The sequence below is a fragment of the Neophocaena asiaeorientalis genome, unplaced genomic scaffold (genome assembly GCF_003031525.2).
Source record: "Neophocaena asiaeorientalis asiaeorientalis breed wild unplaced genomic scaffold, Neophocaena_asiaeorientalis_V1.1 scaffold294, whole genome shotgun sequence".
Taxonomy (NCBI): domain Eukaryota; kingdom Metazoa; phylum Chordata; class Mammalia; order Artiodactyla; family Phocoenidae; genus Neophocaena; species Neophocaena asiaeorientalis.
The window spans coordinates 3,316,259-3,333,419 of NW_020173945.1; the positions used below are offsets into that span (position 1 = coordinate 3,316,259).

The 17,161-nt window shown below is 43.5% G+C and overlaps 1 protein-coding gene across 4 annotated transcripts in view; it reads right to left on the reverse strand.

The window, feature by feature from the left end:
* COL6A3 (collagen type VI alpha 3 chain) overlaps positions 1–925 on the reverse strand; it is a 71,360-nt gene extending 70,435 nt beyond the window's left edge. For all 4 annotated transcript variants that reach the window (XM_024752780.1, XM_024752779.1, XM_024752778.1 and 1 more), the window contains exon 1: positions 838–925. In XM_024752780.1, the coding sequence (XP_024608548.1) occupies positions 838–925 (88 nt within the window). The remainder of the gene's footprint in view (positions 1–837) is intronic.
* Between the last annotated feature and the right edge of the window lie 16,236 nt (positions 926–17,161).

The following is a 17,161-nucleotide window of genomic DNA, read 5'->3' on the forward strand; positions in this document are numbered from 1 at the left end:
GTAGGAGCAAGAGGCTCCAGGTGCCAGGCTGTGGGTGGCTGGGAAGTACCCTTCTGCACTGGGCCAGGCTGGCTGTGCACAGCAGGCCCCTGGACTCTACTCACATGGGGCTGACCCGATGCCCCAAGCCATGCTCCCCTGGCATTGAGATGGTCCTCACCAGGCCGCCATCTAAGAACTACCAGGTCCGGAGGGAGAATCCCCATCAGAAGCTCAGCTCTCCAAGCAAAGGAGAGGGACCCAAGTCAATCCTTCCCAGCTCATAATACACGAACCATTTCTCATTTTTCTAAAACTCTGCAAGCAAGTTCTTAATAGAATTAGTTGGGATCCATTTTTAAGTAGTTTGGGGAAACTGATATTTAAAGATTTGATGATTCTAGATGAAAAATGTCTTTTCCTGTCCAGAGTGAGAAAGAAATGGCGACATTTGTGTTTGTTTTTGTTGTTTTTTCAGGGAAAATAATTTTTTGCTGTCAACCATTGTCTTCCCTGGGTTTTATGTGCTCAGACATCAACCAGTGCCAGAAATGTGGAAAAGCTCTTCAGATGGTAAAACATTCTCAACACAAACTTTCTGCTCACACCCAAGGTAAAAACAAACCACTTGCCAACCACCGCCAAGATATCAAACTCAAGTTTCAGTAAAAAGAACCTCTCTCTCACTGGATAAAGAGGAGCAAAAAGTCTGTAAAATAAATGAACATCCTGTAGTCAATGGCTTGGCTCTCTCTTCAAAGCTTATCTAAGCTCTATATTCAGTACATGATGCCTAAGATCTAAAATCAGAGAATACTGTTCCTTTTAATGAAATGAAGAGATGTTTCTGGATCTTACCTGCTTGTTGTTGCGCGCAAGTAAAGGAAAAGCCTGAGAAAAAAAGGCAAAAGATGGCCACTAAAGGCAAATGCCGATGCTTCCTCATTTTGATTTTGTCTAAGCACCAAGTGAGAACCTACGAGAGAAAACAGGACAAAGGAGAATGATCAGGCATTGACTCCCCAATTACTAATGAATGAATCAAGGATTTATCCCTTTTATGAAAAATAGTTTTGACTAAACATAGACAGGAGAATCTTTGAATCTAGTGATTGTAGGACTTTGGCCATAGCTAAAAATTGTGCAGCTCAACTTTCTTTCCTCTCAAATTGAGGCAGGCAAAAATAGTCTATCACAAAACAAATGGCAGAATGAAAAAGGGTCAGGAGAAAAGGTGCTCAGAGGCACAAAGGGGCAGGTTGGTGGCGCCCAGCCTAACTGTCAATCGTGTCTAAAGGAATCCCGCGGGGAAGCTTCCGTTCAGGGAGGGAACGGGCTTCATCCAAATCACAACGTGTGCCAACACAACCATGGCAGCTGGGACCATTTCGAATCTTGCCCTCATTCTCTGTTAATATTTAGCACTTTTCCTCCACCAAAAACCTGCTGTGTGTCCAACGCCAATCGCAGGATGGAGCACACCCTGGGATACTGAATTAGCAAGACCGAAGCCAGTCATGAGGGCTGACGGCCACATAGCGTGGTCTCCCATGCAAATTTAACTGCCAGCCAGCCGGGCTCAAGTCTGGATGGGAGCAGTGGGCTGTGTCACCATCACTTTTCCCTTCAAGCAAACACCACTTTCTCCCCATGCCACATCTGAAAGCACCCTGACCCACACCAAACCTTCAGGTCAGCATCTTCACCCTCCAGTCTCCAGTGACTTGAGAGTCTGGGCTCTTCCTTATGACCCTCCAGAGAGCCGGCCTAGGTCTTCTCCACCTGGGCTTAGGTCCCCTTGCAGGACATCACCTCTTTTCTCTTCCCCTTGATCCAAGGCTCTGGTTTCCCCCAACTCTTTCTTAGGTCTTGGGTATATGACCTGTGCAGACCCACTAGACCCCATGCTTGATCTAATGATTTGTTGTTGCTGTCTTAACATTCTTAATAACTTTTGGACAAGGACCCTTCATGTTCATTTTGCATGGAGCCCACAGGTTCTGGAGCTGGTCCTGGCTACAGCTGTGCATGTGTATCAATGACTCTTCTTACCCTTACCCAGACTTGGCAGGGGTTCCCTGATCAGAGCCTTGGGTAACAGCATCAGAGAGGAGGGGTGTGCCGGTCAAAATTATTGGTTATTTTTTCTTGTCCTTAGTTTCAAGAAGTACTATTTAATATTGAAATTTATGTAGTATAGACTACAGTCAAGCGAGAAATCCCATTTGGTTTAAGAAACCTAAATATTTTCATCTGGAGAGATTGGGTTACCATCATAATTTACAGTTCATTGTTAGGGTTTGAAGATTAAGAAGGCGGCCTTGAGAATTACAGCATGAAAAGGTAATCATCATCAGTATAAATAAAAATCAAAAACCTCTCGCTCTGGGACATTTTTTGGTAGAATCAGAAAAACAAATCCTAAAATGCATATGGAATTTCAAAGGACCCAGAAGAGCAAAAGCAAACTTGAGAAAGGAAAAATAGAGATGGAGACCTCATATTTCCTGATTTCAAATTATATTACAAAGCTACTGTAATCAAAACAATATGGGACTGGAATAAAGACAAACATGTCAACCAATGGAATAAAATAAAGATCCGAGAAACAAACCCTCAAGTATATGGTCAAATAAGCTCCTATAACAGTACCAAGGCTACACGATGGGGTCAGGATAGTCTCTTCAACAAATGATGCTGGAAAAACTGTATATGCACATGCAAAAAATGAAGTTGGACCCTTACCTTACACCACTTACAAAGACCTAACTCAAAATGGATTAAAAATGTAAATGTAAGACCTGAAACTATTATACATTTAGAAGAAAATATAGGAGAAAATCTTCATAATATTGGATTTGGTAATGATTTCTTCCATATGACACCAAAAGCACAGACAACAAAAACAAGGACAGACAAATGGTACTATATCAAACTTAAAAACTTCTACACAGCAAAGGAAACAATCAACAGAGTGAAGAGGCAAGCTATAGAATGGGAGAAAATATTCACAAACCATATATCTGATAAGGGGTTCATATCAGAACACATAAAGAACTCCCACAACTTTACAACAAGATCTGATTTAAAAATAGGTAAAGGACTTGAATAGACATTTCTCCAGAGAAGACATACAAATGGCCAATAAGCATATGAAAAAACACTCAGCATCAGAGAAATGAAAATCAAAACCACAATGAGATAATTCAAAAAGAGTCACGTGCCACAATGTTCATTGCAGTTCTATTTACAAAAGCCGGGACATAGAAGCAACTTAAGTGTCCATCGACAGGTGAATGGATAAAGAAGATGTGGTACATATATACGATGGAATATTACTCAGCCATGAAAATAACCGAAATTGAGTTATTTGTAGTGAGGTAGATGGACCTAGAGTCTGTCATACAGAGTGAAGTCATAAAGAGAAAAACAAATACCATATGCTAACACATATATATGGAATCTAAAAAAAAAAAAAGTGGTTCTGAAGAAACTAGGGGCAGGACAGGAATAAAGACACAGACGTAGAGAATGGACTTGAGGACATGGAGAAGGGGAACAGAAAGCTGGGATGAAGTGAGAGAGTGGCATGGACATATATACACTACCAAATGTAAAATAGATAGCTAGTGGGAAGCAGCCACATGGCACAGGGAGATCAGCTCAGTGCTTTGTGTCCACCTAGAGGAGTGGGATAGGGAGGGTGGGAGGGAGGGAGATACAAGAGGGAGGGGATATGGGGATATATGTATATGTATAGCTGATTCACTTTGTTATACAGCAGAAACTAACACAACATTGTAAAGCAATTATATTCCAATAAAGATGTTTAAAAAAAAGCAAAAACAAACAAAAACCACAATGAGATATTGCCTCACATCCACTGAGATGGCCACTATCAAACAAAGAGTAAACAAGAAGTGCTAATGAGGATGTAGATATATTGGCACTCTTAGGCACTGTTGGTGTGAATGTAAAACACTGCAACCACTTAGAAAACTGTATGGAGGTTCCTCCAAAAATTAAAAATAGAATTACTATATAAGCCAGCAATCCAGCTTCTGGGTACGTATCCAAAATAATTGAAAACAAGATTTTGAAGCTATATATATACACCCAAGTTTAATGCAGCATTATTCTTAATAGCCAAGACGTGGAAACAACATAAATGCCCATCAATGGACGAATGGATAAAGAAAATGTGGTATATACATACAATGAAATATTATTCAGCCTGAAATAAAAGAAAGAAATTCTGTCATAGGCTACAACATGAATGAACCCTGAGGACATCATGATAAGTGAAATGAGCCAGTCGCAAATAGACACGTACCGCAAGATTCAACTTACGTGGGGCATCTGAAATAGTCAAACTATTAGAAACAGAAAATAGAATGGTGGTCGCTAGAGGGACGGGGAGGTGGGAAGGAGAGTTAGTGTCCAAAGGGTACAGAGGTTCAGTTCTGCAAGATGAAAAAGTTCTAGAGATCAGTTACACAACAAGGTACATGTAGATAACGCTACTGTACTATTCACTTAAAAATGATTAAATTTGCTCACTTGCTCTACTCTGGGAATCTTCCAGGCCTTTCTATCCAGTCATACCTTTCTTCCCCACACTCTGCTAGACCTATTCCTGAGTTTGGCCTTTGGAAAAAAAAAAAAAAAGCACATGCAATATTTGTGGTCTTTGTAAGTTTTCTTAATTGAGGATATACAGTTTAGAATCGTGTAAATTCTATGTCATATGTGTTTTATTACAATCTTTCAAAGGATAGGAAAAGTTACCTGAGATTTTTTAAAGTGTGGATTACTCCATACACCTAAAATGTGGCCATCAGTTTAACAGGAATGGTATAAATGTGGCATCTGTTTTTTGAGGCATGAGTCTTTAAGAGCTAAAACGGGAAAACAATACAACAGCACATACCTTCTTAAAGCATATGTATGTGCCCCTATAATTAAATAACACAACATTTGTCCTTGCTCCTAAATAATATTTGGAAAGGAAGAAGAAAAGAAGTATTTGGCAGCAAAATACTAAGGTTTGGGGAAGAGGACTTCAGTCCCAGGAAACTGAAAAGAATCTGATATGAACACTGAGATGTGGTACAAAAGTTATTTCTACCCCAACCAATGTCATCAGAGCTACAAAATCAGGTCCGCCTAAGGCCTAGGCTTTTGTACCTGCATGACCTTCCTACCTTGACCTTCCTCTCACCATAGGCCTTCCATGGGCCTGGTGATTCTATCTGTGGTTGTTTGTTGTATATATAATTCAGGAATCCCATTTTCCCCTCATTGCTAAGGAAGACAATGTTAAGGATGGTCTAAGGTTCTCAACCTTTCCATCTAGAGCAACAGAAATAATGACAGCAAAGGAAAATCTGTCTGGTTAATTAGCGACCTGGCCTTGGCAGGGGACTAGTGTCTAGATGGACTTCTTAGCAAGATGCACAGAGGGCCAAGGAGCCCCTTATCAAAGGTGTCACCCAAGGGCGTGGATGAAGTGGGCTCAGTCCCATGATTTTTCCTGCCAGAGATCAGGCCCGGAGGGAGGAGCTGGGGTCCAGATCCTGTGGCCCAGCTGTGAGGAACAGCAAGACAACAGATTGTGGGCCCCAGGCCAGCCCAGTCAGCCAAATTGGTGGGATAGAAAAAGACAAAACCATAAACAAGAGAATGGATTCCAAGACCCACTGTTGCTTTGGATTTTCCAGGGAGGTCAAACCAAAAGTATCACCTGTGATAAAACAAATTTACCCTGTTATTCAAATTCTGAAAGCTTGAAGATACAACCCCAACACCTAATACAAAACCACCTGTCAATACAACTTTCTCTTGGAAATGTATCAACAGTGAGAAGGAAAGGTTTTTCTGATGTTCAGAAGGTCAGTCATCAAGAGAACGTATTTCTTCCTACAGTGAAGTGACAGCCAGTGGTGATAATGGTGCCATTCCAAAAACACAGCCCAATCTTCTTGGCTTGAAATGGTCAACACGTGCTAGGCACGGATCTGCACGATATAGGAAAGCTGTCCTCAGCTCGCCGTGCTTTGGTTCCACAGTGCCCCCAAGTCCTGGCTAGTGCTCAGGGGAGTCCCCTCAGGCAGTATAGAAACCCACACTTGGCTGGTTGGTCTGTTTTCTTCACTGAGGATGAATGCCCAAGCCACCGCCCCAATGTTGCCCCATTGCTCTCTAGAAATTCTGCAAGACCATGCTCTACTCTAGGAATCTTCTAGGCCTTTCCATCCGGTCATACCTTTCTTCCCCACACTCTGCTAGACCTATTCCTGAGTTTGCCTTTTGAAGAAAAGAAAAGCACATGCAGTATTTGTGGTCTTTGTAAGTTTTCTTAATTGAGGATATACACTTTAGAGTAATGTAAAAGTACATCATACATGCGTTATTCTTGATTCTTTCCATTAAAACTGAACATCAGGTTTCTTTACCAGCAGTAAGCACCCTACTAGAAAACTATTTTGTGGGGAAATTGTCAGCCCACATTATTTAAATTTTACTGGATTCTTTCCAGAAATATATACTGTCCTTTCCAAGACAGCCTGTAATATTCTAATTGGTCGAGAACTTTTTTTTAAATGTGGGATCCACAGATTTTTTTTTTAATATGGGATCCACAGATTTCAAAGGATCTGTCAACCTCCCCCAAAAGTGTACAACATTGTTTCTGTGTATGTGGGAGTCTCTGGGGATAGCATCCAAGTTCACATGTGATTCTAACCGCCTCTATTCTAACTCCCCACTAAAGTTCAAGCACCACTCATTCGAGAAAAAGATTTGATGCGACTCTTCCGGGAGATCCAGTTCAATTGTTTTAAATATTTGATCCGTGCACAAGAGGCAGGATTTAAAGTAGTATTTTTGTTTTGGAATGAGGGCAAAAAAATAGTATAGGACCTCACTGCAAAGCATTGGACAATGTAATCCATGTGGAAAAAATAGGACATGACCACTGCTGTGTGTGGGATGGGACCAGCTTCAGGCTTCTCTGCAGACAACCTTGACAGAGAACATGGGTGAATTGTGCACTGAGTAGGTTTCACTGGTTTTGGTTTTGGTTTTGTTTTGTTTTTACTATCCCTATACTGTCCCTATACTATCCCTATACTGTCCCTATACTATCCCTATACTGTCCCTATACTGTCCCTATACTATCCCTATATCCCTGTGTGGGATCTCTATTAACAAATTCCAAAGTTTGGTAGTCTTTGGTAGAGCTCAATAAAATCAAAATCATGATAGAACAAAGTCTTAATGTCTTTCTGAGGCATTAATGAGTTACTTCAACTATTCCCTAAGGAAAATGAATTTTAAATTGGTTGAAAATTATATGTAAAGATTTTTATTTCCAAGATCTTAATCTTATAAAAGAGTAGACCCCTAAATGAATTCCTTCTCATTGGGACACAAAGTAATGAAAAAACATTCATTGCACAGGAATTATCTTTTCTAAAACCTATCCAGGTGTTGAGGAAAGGGAAAGAGGGGAGAGGGGAAGTGGGGGAGGGGAGGAGAAGGCAGAGCGGGGCGCAGGAGGGCAGAGGGGAGAAGCTCTTCCAACCCTGAAAGTGAAGGACAGAAAATGATGTTTGTTGGATGATGAGTTATCCAGGCTCCACTGATGATTAATGGACTCACATGTTCAGTTGAGCTGAATTCCCAGGTGGGGAAAAGGCCTTTAGATCCACACACTTTTCCTGCCACAGGGCTTAGGAGCCAGTCATGGGGCTCAAGCATTCCTAGACCAGCTGGTGAATATTTGTTAATGTTTTTGTTTGCAATTAAATCTCTCCTAGTGTTTACCATGTCATGGCATCCCACTTTTTAAAACTGCAGTTCCTGGCAACAAAGCTTGGAGATTTTTTTTCATTTAGATTTAAAAGACGTCAAATAGCATCTCCCCAAATGATCAACCAGTTTGTCCATTTTAATAAGGGGGAACAAGTCACCCTCCCATTACCCTTCCTTAACTCTCCCTCCCACCCCCAAGAAATAGAGACAAAAGAGCACAAGTCATATCTTCTTGGCCCCTGTCTCGTGGGTGGGATTTCACGACCTTCTCCCAGGAGCCCAATGGCTGCACTTTCCCCCATCTTATAGCTGCTGGGAAACTGAAAGCAGGTGAGGCATAGTGTTTTGCCCACTGCCACATTAAAAAAAAAAAAATTGAACCAGAATCCTAATGAAAGTTTGTTTCCAAAGCCCAAGGGAAGAACCCCAGGAAACCCTAAGAGGATGTGCCAGATTTGGCCCCAATCTCAAGGAAACTCCCGACATCTTTCGGGGAAAAAATACACTAAATTTCTTTGGTGGTGACAAACCACAGATTCTGTATCAACAGACGCCATTGGTCTGCTGCTGGTCTTTCAAATATGAAAAAAGTCAAAATTCGCTGCTTGAGACCCTCGCGTTGGGTGGGTGTCAAGCTGCTTTGTGTCACAGATTCTGTCCCAAAGGCAATGGATTCAACCAGAGAAGTTCATTAAATTCTTATCTTTCTATTGAGCATTAGTCATTCCTTTTTTTACTCAGCCTCATTCTGAAAAGAATTTGAGATGCCTTTTACCTTTTTGTAGCTGTCCACTTGAAACTTAAAAAGATATCTCTTCTTATGAAGACTGCTCTACATGGGCCTTCAACTCAAAATTGTATTCAGAGTCCAGTGACATTCCCCAGCTATTGTGCAATTCCATGAAATTAGTTTTCATTAAGTCTCCTCAGAAGCTTTTTCATTTTCCATGTCTGGAAATCTTTTTGAAGACAGACACACACATGCACACAAGGCAATCTTTTTCAAACAAAGACTTAAATGCATCCAGAGCTCCCATTTTGAAGTCATTTATTTGGTCTTCTCCAAGCCCTGCTTTTTAGAATCAGGCTGGTCCTCCTAACAAGTTCTAGGACTTCTGTTAACTCCTAACTGTCCCATTTTAAGTGGGAGCTGCAGAAATAGTGGAAGACTGCAGCAACAGAACTATGTCCACCTGCTGTGAAATGAAAAGTCACATTTCAGTAAACCCTAGGGGTCTCTAGCTTGCAGCCACCCTAGTTCTCTCTCTTTTTCTTACCCTTCTTCTCTTTCCTGCCTGAATCCTGGGAAAAGAGCCCCCATTCTTGTCCCCAGAGAGGAAGCTATGAGAGGACTTAATCTCCGGTTAGCTTAGCGAAGGAGGAGAGCGGAATTTAACATGTTATTGCTACTTGAAAGAGCTTTGGGGGAATCCTCAAAAGCAATCCATTTGGAACAACTCTAAGAAGATTCCTCCAAAGAAATGCATCGGAAGCTGCTTTTCTACAGTTTATTTTACAACTTGAATCTCGCATTTCCATTCTATGAAACTGTGCTAGAGAAGAAAATAGCAGCCACGTGTACACATCTGTAAACGATTATCTGCTCGACCCAGGCTCTGAAGGTGTGTTCTGTGAGAGCAAAACTTAAGTCTTCTGATCCTGTGTATCAACTTGGTCTCACTGCCACCTACTGGTATCCTCGTTAGACACTCAGAACTGGACCCAAGGTCTTTGCCTCAAGTAACACAGTGTCTGTTCATGTCTGGGCTATTATAGATAGTGCTGCTCTGAACATTGGGTGCAGGTATCTTTTCAAATTAGAGTCTTCATCTTTTCTGGATATATGCCCAGGTGTGGGATTGCTGGGTCATGTAGTAGTTCTATTTTTAGTTTTCAAACCACTGCGCCACCAGGGAAGCCCTATTTTTAGTTTTTTAAGGTCCTTCCACACTGTTCCCCATAGAGGCTGTACCAATTTGTATTCCCACCAACAGTATAGGAGGGGTCCCTTTTCTCCACACCTTCTCCAGCATTTATTATTTGTAGACGTTTGGTATCCATCAACAGATGAATGAATAAAGAAGTTGTGGTATGTGTATATATATATATACATATATACACACAATGGAATATTACTCAGTCATAAAAAGAATGAAATAATGCCATTTGTAGCAGCACGAATGGACCTAGAGATTGTCATACTGAGTGAAGTAAGTCAGACAGAGAAAGACAAATACCATATGATATCACTTATATAGAGAATCTTAAAAAATGATACAAATGAACTTATTTACAAAACAGAAACAGACGCACAGACATAAAAAACAAACTTATGGTTACCAGGGGAAAGGGGATAAATGAGGAGCTTGGGATTAACAGATACACACCACTATACATAAAATAGATAACCAACAAGGATTTACTGTATAGCACAGGGAACTATATTCAATATCTTGTAATAACTTATAATGGAAAAGAATCTGAAAAAGAATATATATATATATGCATACGTATAACTGAATCACTTTGCCCTACAACTGAAACTAATACAATATTTTAAATCAACTCTACTTCCATTTTTTTTAAGTGTCTATCTTGTTTATAAACAATGACGGTTCAACAGCTCATGCAGTAGAACAGAGCAATCCAGAAAGGGAGGGTTTGGCTGAGCCTTGGCAAGTTAGCCTCCTCCCGGAATGAGGTCACGTGAGGATGTGCTGAGCACCATCTGGGGTTACCTTCCTTCTCCCCATAAAGGCAACTTGAAGAACCTCCAGATTAACTGCCCCGATATTTGGAAATTTATTTAAAGATGTATTCCTAGGGTCCGAGATAATAAACATGAAGCAGAAAGTTCCATATCTGCTATAGTTGGAAAAGCTAGACACCACGATGCACATGTAAAAGACATTTTACCCTCTTAAATATAAGGCAGCCCCACAGAGCATTTCCTCCATTTTTCCTGCTAATTATAAACATTAGGCAGAGATTAGTTCAGATTTAATGTTAGGGCAGAGAATGCCTTAGAAGACGCTTCAAAAGGAATTGCACAAACACCCATTCCATTCCTGCCCCGTGACACACACAGGGCCGTCGGCTCCAGGGTAGATCCCAGCGCTATCCTCCCTTCCTGCCTTGGCCATAGACTTTTGGGGCTACTGGCCTCTCCAAAACCATGGTGTTCCATTGTAGAACTGTTCAAACACAGTGGTTAATGTGTCCTCCTTTTGTAAGGAAAAACTAAACATCTTGTTTTCTAGTCTGATTCGTGATCAAGTCTAGAAGAGAAAATTATTTAAAAGAGACTTTTTAAAAAATGACATTGAAACCTCAGATAAAGTATCACCCACACCTTATTTAGTGTAATATCTGGGGAAAATTCTACTTAGTTCCTGTCTCTATCAGTAAAGGTCAGTTAATCTCTCCCAGACTCACTAATTTTACGTGTAAAATGAGGCTGATTGCCTGATGCTCTAACCGGCAGTGATTCTGTGACCACTTTCTTTCATCTATTACCCTAGGCTCTGACCACCGGTGGGTTTCCTGCTGTCCCCACAAGAGACAGAGAGGCCCGCAGTGCACGGCGGGGCAGCCTGTGGGCTTAGCTGAACTGGCTCTGGGCGCTGGCACTGCACTGCCGAATCAAATGATGAGGATTCCAGAAAAGAAAAACCAGTTTCCTGGAATGGCTTCTCTTGAGACCTGAGTCATCTCCAGCTGCTGTTCAGTTCTTAATTTTGAAATGCAACCAACCCACGAGCTCTTCCATCTAGCGGCCAATTCTCGATGCTCTGGGTCCATGAAAACTGAAGGTATGGGTCAAACCAGGGGGATTTGACAGAAACATTTGCCGTTGTACCTTTCCCCAGCCATTCTTACCTCGCAAATGTTTCTCTGTACTTCACGAGTCTTAAAATTCAGGAGAACAGCAGGACTACGCTATGCAAGACGCAGCCAGACCCCTACGAAAGACTAACAACCTGCCTCCGGAAGAGGGTTTGGCAGAACGTTTCATATTTGTCCTACTTTTCTGCTTTGCTTTCTCTTTCCAGATTTTTTGAAACAACAATTACCTCTCTGCTAAACAAACTTAAAATATGCTACTCTATAAAAGACTGGTCGATGGCAAAAAGTGCCTTTCTTCACGTGAAACTCCAAAATATACTCTTGAAGACTTGTACTCCCTTGATATTCCTGGCCTTAGACACGTACCTGTGAGAACACGTGCGCATGTGCTGGAGCGCCCAGGAAATGCTGATTTTGCTTTCCTTCTAGTACTGGGACCTCAAACCAGCAATTCGCCTCCCTGTGTTCTATTTCTTCATCTGAGGTGTCAAGGGCGTGGGGAGACCATCCACCAAGGTAGTAATTTGGGGATATTTCCAGTAGCCAAACGGAAATCATATACTTGCCAACCAGAGGGCAGGGCCTAAGTCTTAGTCATTTTTGTCCCCTCCCTCGATCCAAAGCTCCACGCCCTGGAGCACAAAGGGGTTTATTAAGCTTAAAGGAATATGAGACACAGAGACCAAGGGCAGGTAAGGAAAAGTTTGGGAGTTACTGGATTAGTTCATCTTAACATCTCTTCCAGTTGTAAACTTCAAAACTCCTACAGGGATACAGCATTGCACGAATAGGCAGCCTTGCTCTGGTTCTGAAACACCTTTGTGTTCATTCAATTTAAACTTTTTTCTCAGTAGATATCAGTAAAATGTTTCCTTTAAAAGTTCTTACTTGGTTCATGCCCTTGTCATGAACGTATTTTAGAAAGCAGAATGCTTCATTGCAAGCAGAAGTTCACCTCAATACATGCATACCTGAGCATAGGGAAAAAATAAAATTCTAAATGTACATTTACTTCAGATATTACAGTCACATTTTTAAAAATTATGTATTGAAGCAGTCTCCAGGTGAGTCCCAAAGTGACCCACAAGCTCTGCTGAGATGTGTATCAACAGATTCCCTGCAGTCCCGGAAACCCCACCCCAGGGACTCCCTACAATTCACGGAGATTTTTCTGGAGCTCAGAGGGAGGCATCGTCCTCTAGAGGACGATGCATCTTTCCTCTACACTTTCGGGAAAGACTATACCAGGACAAAGGTGCTACTTCACAATTTCATCTGCTTCCTAAAATAGTCTGATGAGACCAGAAGGTACTAAAATTACGTTTTCAAAAATTAATATAATGAATTCCTGGAAAGAACCCCTCTTTGTAAATCAGCGTGCTGCAGGTGCTCCCTGAGTGTGACACGGCCATCACCCATGGTTTAGAGGGGACAAGCAGTGTCTTTTCTTGAAAGGGTAGGATTATCTCCCAGAGTTTTGGAAAGAGGGAATCCATATCTAGAAATGTGGATGAAAAGAACCTTTCCTTGTCTCGCTCAAGGCTGTCTGAAGAAGCAGGAAATTTTTAAAGCTTCCCTACTTAAAAACCTAAATGATTTTGAGCTTTCCTTTCCTCAGTGAGAGCTACTAATAGGATTTTTTTAAATGCCAGGTCACTCCTCAAATCGTCAACTATTTACGTAGCAGTGGTGTGGTTTTTACAGCCTGCTTTCCACAGCTAAGACACCAAGAAAAGTTTGCTCCTGTGGGTTTCCGTGGAAAGGCTGCCCGGGACACAAAGTCCCCTTCAGATAGGAACCAGCCCACTATTCTTCTCCAAGAGATAACAAATCCTCAGTTTCTTCCAAAAAGAACAGTGACAAGAGCTAATTTTCAAATAAAACTTTTGCCTAAAATGATTAGCATACCTGCAAGACAGTCTCATGCAACAGAATTCGTGACCTGCCAGTGTATTTTAAACCCTAAATGTGGAATTTCACATAAAACTGGGTAATGAGGGCTTCCCTGGTGGCACAGTGGTTAACAATCCACCTGCCAATGCAAGGGACACAGGTTTGAGCCCTGGTCCAGGAAGATCCCACGTGCCGTGGAGCAACTAAGCCTGTGTGCCACAATTACTGAGCCTGCGCTCTAGAGCCCACGAGCCGCAACTACTGAGCCCGTGTGCCTAGAGCCTGTGCTCTGCAACAAAGAGAAGCCCACGCACCGCAAAGGGTAGCCCCCACTGGCCGCAACTAGAGAAAACCCACGCGCAGGAACGAAGACCCAACACAGTCAAAAAATTAATTAATTTTTTTTTTAAAAAGGTGTGTAATGACAAAGACCCCTGTAACCAGTTGTCTAAATACTCTGAGCAACAGCACAGATGAAGCCTCCATGGCAAAAGTCTACTAACTTTCAAAAGGGAAGGAGGTCTGATTTCAAGCTGGCTTTAGCGGCGGCATCTGTAACCTCCTAACCTAAAACTAAGGTCAGGTGGGGAGCCTCACTTGAGTCATGAATCCATCATCAATCATCAGTTGAAGAGAGGGGTTTCTTCCTACTTTATCATCAGTATCATCTAAGGCACAAAATCACAGAAAGCACTTATGATGACAGAATGAGATGCAGTGAATCCTCAATGCTTTGAAAATAGAGGGAGGTGCAGAAATAAAAACAATTCTATTCAGAAAGATAGGAATTCTTCTTGCCTTACATCAGAAGTATCCTTAAGACCCCAAGTTTGGACATTCACCATACATTCCGTCATCTAAGGACCACAAAGCATGGTGGGGTGGGGCACACACCCTCCCAAGGGCTGGAAGAGCCTGGGCTAAGGGCTAACATTCTAGAGCCTTCCCCAGCTGCCTCCCAGGAAGGTGGGAGTAGCTACACCCTCCAATTCCCCCACTGGAAAAGGGCAGGACAGTCACGCTCACCACCCTGCTATGGGATTCTTCCCCAAGTTCTCCTCTCCACCAAGTATCTTCTCAACAGCTTCCTCACTGCCGAGAGCAGGGAAAGAGAAAAATAAACCTTATGGTGATGGAAAACCCATGCCTCCTCCAAGAAGAGACGAAGACCACAAGACCATAATTCGTATAGCTTGAATTCCTACAAAACCCCTCACCTCCCCACCCTTCTGCCTTTACCCTCAGCAAAGCCCACACAAGGTTGGGACTGACATCCATACACTAATATGTATAAAACAGATAACTAATAAGAACCTGCTGTATAAAAAATAATTTAATTTAATTTAATTAAATTAAAAAAAAGAATGAAGCAAAACGCTGGTGCCGTCCCTCCAGGCCCCCATCCCCAGAGGTGGCCTGGATGAGGGATGCCTGCTCAGCTGCTCTGGTCACAGAGCCAGTGTCGGTCCCTGGGGACCAGCTCTCTTCTCTGGCACCTCTTTCCCCGTTAGTTGGTAGAGGCCCCGGGAAGCATAACCCAATTTCCCCATCGCTTTTAATAGAATATGATAGGAGGACACTGTCTTCTGGGAGAACCAATCACACAGTATGTTCCAAATCTAGGTGTAAATTAGCTCAGGATCCTCCAGTGCTGGGCCATCTGCTTTCCTGAAATGGTAAAGATTTGACTGCTGTCTGAGCCACCTACTGGTGCTGTGGCCTCAGCAAGTAATTGAGCATCTCAGAGCCCCTAAACCTTCATCTTTAAGGCCAGGGAACCACACCTCAGTGCCTCCTAACCAAGAATCTCTTCCTTTATCTTTAGCCCAGCAAAGAACTCAGAAGTTTCAATAATGTCCAACAGCCAACTGGTGGTTTTCAACATCATTTTGCTTAGGAACAAAAAATACCTGATTTTAAAGCCACTTCAGTTTTTTGGAGTATTAAGAATGGGTCCCCTGGGAAGTTGGGGGACCCCAGTGTGAGAATAGTCTATCCGCATGAGCTCTGAGCAGCCCTGCAGCTCTAGGACCCTGCAGTTCTCATGTGGAGGCAGCTGTGTGTAGGCCGGCATGGGCCAGATCCTCTGAGTCCCCACTGTGGGGGACACTCCCCTCCGCCTACAGCAGCTTGTTCTTGGGGTCCAGACCAGCCTTTCAGTTCGCTCCTTGGGCAGGCTGTGAAATGCCAGTTTCTGTTTACACCCCCCAGTACCCCTCTGGGGCCTCCTAGGGACCCCACCCCTGCTTCAGTCCTAATTTTCTAACACAGTAGCCCCTGAAACAGGTCCCCAGAGTAGACTGGCAACTGTCAGATAACACTTTCCATTCTGGGCGAGAGGGCCGGAGCCCCACCCTCCTGGCTGGGGAACAGGCTCCCGGCCTCCGGACTTGGTACTTGCTCCACTTCTGGGCAACACAGGCCAGCCCGTGGCCCTAGGGGCCCTGCCCTATCCCCTGGGCATGCTGCCCAAACACCAAATTCCTTCTCCTCCTCTGACCCCTGCAGCTCCTTTAAGCAACCCCAGAGGACTGAGGCTCCAGCAGTAACTTCAGATTCCTGAAAAGATGGAGCCCTGATGGTAATAGCTGAGTAACTCTTGACTTGGTCCTGTTCCTGGACACCAAGGTCACCGCAATCCCCCGGAGGTGACAGATATACCCAACCAGCCCACGCCCCAGGGACATGGGAGAACTCAGAGTCTCCCCAAGGTAGCTCTCGAATCCTCGGAAAGACACTTCTGCGAACAAAGCAGATTCTCAGATTCCAGCTGAGCTTCAGTTTATTTATGTCCAATAAATAAACCGTGAGCCGAAAAGCACCGCAGTTAGGAGAGCAGAGGGTGATGGGGGTGGGGGGGAGGTAGCGGGGGACACGGCACAACTCGTGGGCAACCAGGGCCTCGGCCCAGCTAAGGAAACCCAGGTGGCACAAACTGAGAAAGAAAAGTCGGCTGGATCTTCCGGAGACCAGCAGCGTGTACAGAAAACAGACTCTACGGGAGCGAACCTGAGAGCCATCGAGAAATGGTCAGCGGGATTTAAAGCATTTCCCTCTGGCCACAAACCCAACACAGGGGGAACAGGGGCGAAGTGGCACTTACCCTGAGCAAACCTGGAGAAGCGTGTGTCCCTGGGCTTCGATATTCAATTATGTGCGAATCTGACACATGTTTTCCCCACTTGGCTGCGTCTCCTTTTCCTTCTGCAGGAGAGGGGACCCCGAGCAGGCAGAAAACTCCCCCTGTGGTCCTTGCAGGGGGCTGCTGAGCGGGAGAGCTGAGCGGCCTTTGGTGGAGGACTGAGCTCCAAACTGGACCGTGTCCAGGGATACAGTCAAGGCTCCCTCCAGCCCCTCCTCTCCCCCTCCCCACTCGGGCCTGCCCCACACTGTAAATGAAAACCAGACTCTCACTCTGTTGCTTCTGGCCCAGCCACGGGCTGATGTCACCTCGGAAGGCTGTCTTCACCCTACGAGCCCGTAGCTGGATGCCTGCAACTCTTAAAAAAAAAAAATCCACCCCTTCTACTCGTCACCTTAAAACTCTTAAAAAAAACTCTTAAAAAAAAAATCCACCCCTTCTACTCATCACCTTTGGGGCTGGGTCCCTGGCCGCAAAGAGAATGAA